The sequence below is a fragment of the Hipposideros armiger genome, unplaced genomic scaffold, assembly GCF_001890085.2.
Source record: "Hipposideros armiger isolate ML-2016 unplaced genomic scaffold, ASM189008v1 scaffold_89, whole genome shotgun sequence".
Lineage (NCBI taxonomy): Eukaryota > Metazoa > Chordata > Mammalia > Chiroptera > Hipposideridae > Hipposideros > Hipposideros armiger.
Window position 1 is genome coordinate 198,894 of NW_017731439.1, and position 2,208 is coordinate 201,101.

The 2,208-nt window shown below is 60.2% G+C and overlaps 1 protein-coding gene across 1 annotated transcript in view; it reads right to left on the minus strand.

Moving 5' to 3' along the window:
- GFRA4 (GDNF family receptor alpha 4) overlaps positions 1 to 614 on the minus strand; it is a 2,359-nt gene extending 1,745 nt beyond the window's left edge. Inside the window, exons 1-2 of the mRNA XM_019644592.1 lie at positions 495 to 614; positions 6 to 400 (exon numbers count right to left, since the gene is read on the minus strand). Coding sequence (XP_019500137.1) covers positions 6 to 400; positions 495 to 614 — 515 coding nt within the window. The remainder of the gene's footprint in view (positions 1 to 5; positions 401 to 494) is intronic.
- Positions 615 to 2,208: the final 1,594 nt, after the last annotated feature.

Below are 2,208 nucleotides of genomic sequence, written 5' to 3' on the forward strand. Positions count from 1 at the left end.
CGCACCTGCAGACCCGGCTGTGCTCGCAGGCGTCTAAGGGCGCGAGGCAGGAGGGCGGCGCCTGGCCGGGCGCCGAGAAGGCACAGGCGGGCACGAAGGTCTGGCGCCGGCGCTCGGCGCACTCGGGGCTGCCGCACGGGCAGAATAGCAGCGCGTGGGTGATTGCGGGAGGCCCGCGGGCAAAGAAGCGGCGCAGGGCGCGGCGGCAGCGGGCGCGGTGGCAACCCCCAGGCGGGGCGGGACCCAGGCACTGCGCCACGTACTCTGTGCGCAGCCGCTGGCACCGCGTGTCCGCCGTGCATGCCTCGGCCGCATCCACGCATCGGTTCTGTGAGGCTAAGCTCGGCGACCCTGGTGAAGGGACGGGCAGGCTGCAGTTCTTGGTGGGCTCCACAAGTACCTTTCACCCCCTGCTCAGCCCTCCGAAGATGCAGGACGCTCAAAACTCGAGGGGGACAGAGTGTGGCCCAAAGGCGTGAACGATTGGCACTGACCGGCCTTCCGTCGCGGGGATGGGCGGCCGTGGGCTCTGGGGAGTCCTGCAACACGTCAGGGATGTTTGGGGCACACCGAGGCTCCCCCAGAGGCTGAGGCCCATCCTCCTCACGCACCATCCCTCCCCCAGAACGGCTACACCCATCCAAAGAGAGCTCTGCGGGGCTCCACCTACTCTCATGGGGTCCCCCTGACGCGGGAAACAAGGCTTCTGGGGACCTGGCTAATGGAGACTTATCAGAAATGGCCTTGAGGACATTGAGCACTCCTCATTCTCTCTCTGGCACACTAAGCTTTCTTCCTTTCTCCTCCTCCGTCTCCCTTGGAGACCTCGGGCCTGTAGATTGCTGCTTCTCCCTCCTTCCTAACCCCCTGCCCCTCCTCCTGTCCCCTACCACCAGTGTCTTTCCCCCTCCATTCCCTTCTAGTGCTCCCTTCTGGCGGTCTAACCAGTGCTGTCCCTTCTGGACTATGGCTTCCTCTTGGTTCCTCCACCCTCTACCAGCCAGGGAAAGAGGGATCCCAGAAAGGGCTCTGGCACTGGAGGGTTCTTTTAGGCCTGGCTGCCAGGATGTGGATTCCAGAGAAGTCCCTCATGGCAGGCCACAGGACTCTATCCTGAGCCACAGGTCAGAGATGGGGATAGAGTGCACCTGGAACAACAGAGTCACACACAAGGAGTTGGTTGGGCAGAGTGTGAGCTCTGTGCAGACGTGTTACAGGCCACGTCTAAATACAGCCACACCAGGGTCTCCAGAGGTTGAGTCTTGGCATCCCCTTCCTAGGACCTAAGCCACCACACCAGACTATTACCCTCATGCTCTGACCCCCTGGAAGCATCTCACTCAGGCAAGAATCCTTCTGGCAGGGCAATCTGAGGGAAATTTCCCAGCATGGTCCCGCACCCATCTCACAGTTTATGTATGTGTGTTGGGGGCTGGGGTATCTCCTGCCTCAAGGCTGGGAGCAGGGCCCCTTTCTGTCACTGGCCACCTCTTTGGGGGGCCATGGACTGGATGGTGGGGGCCATGGTGATTCTTGCAGTGGCTGCAATGTCCTCTGCTCTGCAGGAAGGACAAACAGACGCGAAGGACTTGGAATGAGCAAGAGAGGGGTGAGCCCTCCCTCCCTCTCTCCTCTCCTCCCTCCCCTTCCCCTGCAAGATACACAGAGCGGCAGGCAAACTTTGCCCTTCTCTCCCAGCCAAGCCCCTCACTTCCCAGGCCTTAGCCATACACATCAGCAGCTAGTGTCCCCTAAGGCCTCGGTCCCACCTCTGCTCATTTGCTTACCTGTCTCCCTCTGCCAAAAGCACCCTTACCTCATCACCTCAAAACAGCACATCTCAGCTCCAAGATTTCCTCTGCCTTAAACGTTTGCTTGATTCCATTGTCCCCATCCCACCCGGTAAAATGACCCCTCCCTCCATGATGGAGGCGGTGAAGGGGCAGTCTGAGCAGGTGAAACAGCAGATGCGTGGCACGGAGACAGGGAAGATGCTGGGTGAGGAACCAGTATGAAGCTCTAAAACTGAAGGTGGAGGGCTGGGGCTGGGGGAAGGGTAAGAGAGGTGGAAGATGTGAAGCAATAGGAAAAAGAAAGTTCCTCGGGCAGGAATAACAAGATAGGACTTGGGAAGGGGGTGGTTCTGCAGAACCGAAGGCAAGAGGCAGGATGAACAGCGCACTGCGGAGGAGACTGCCAGGTGTCCCC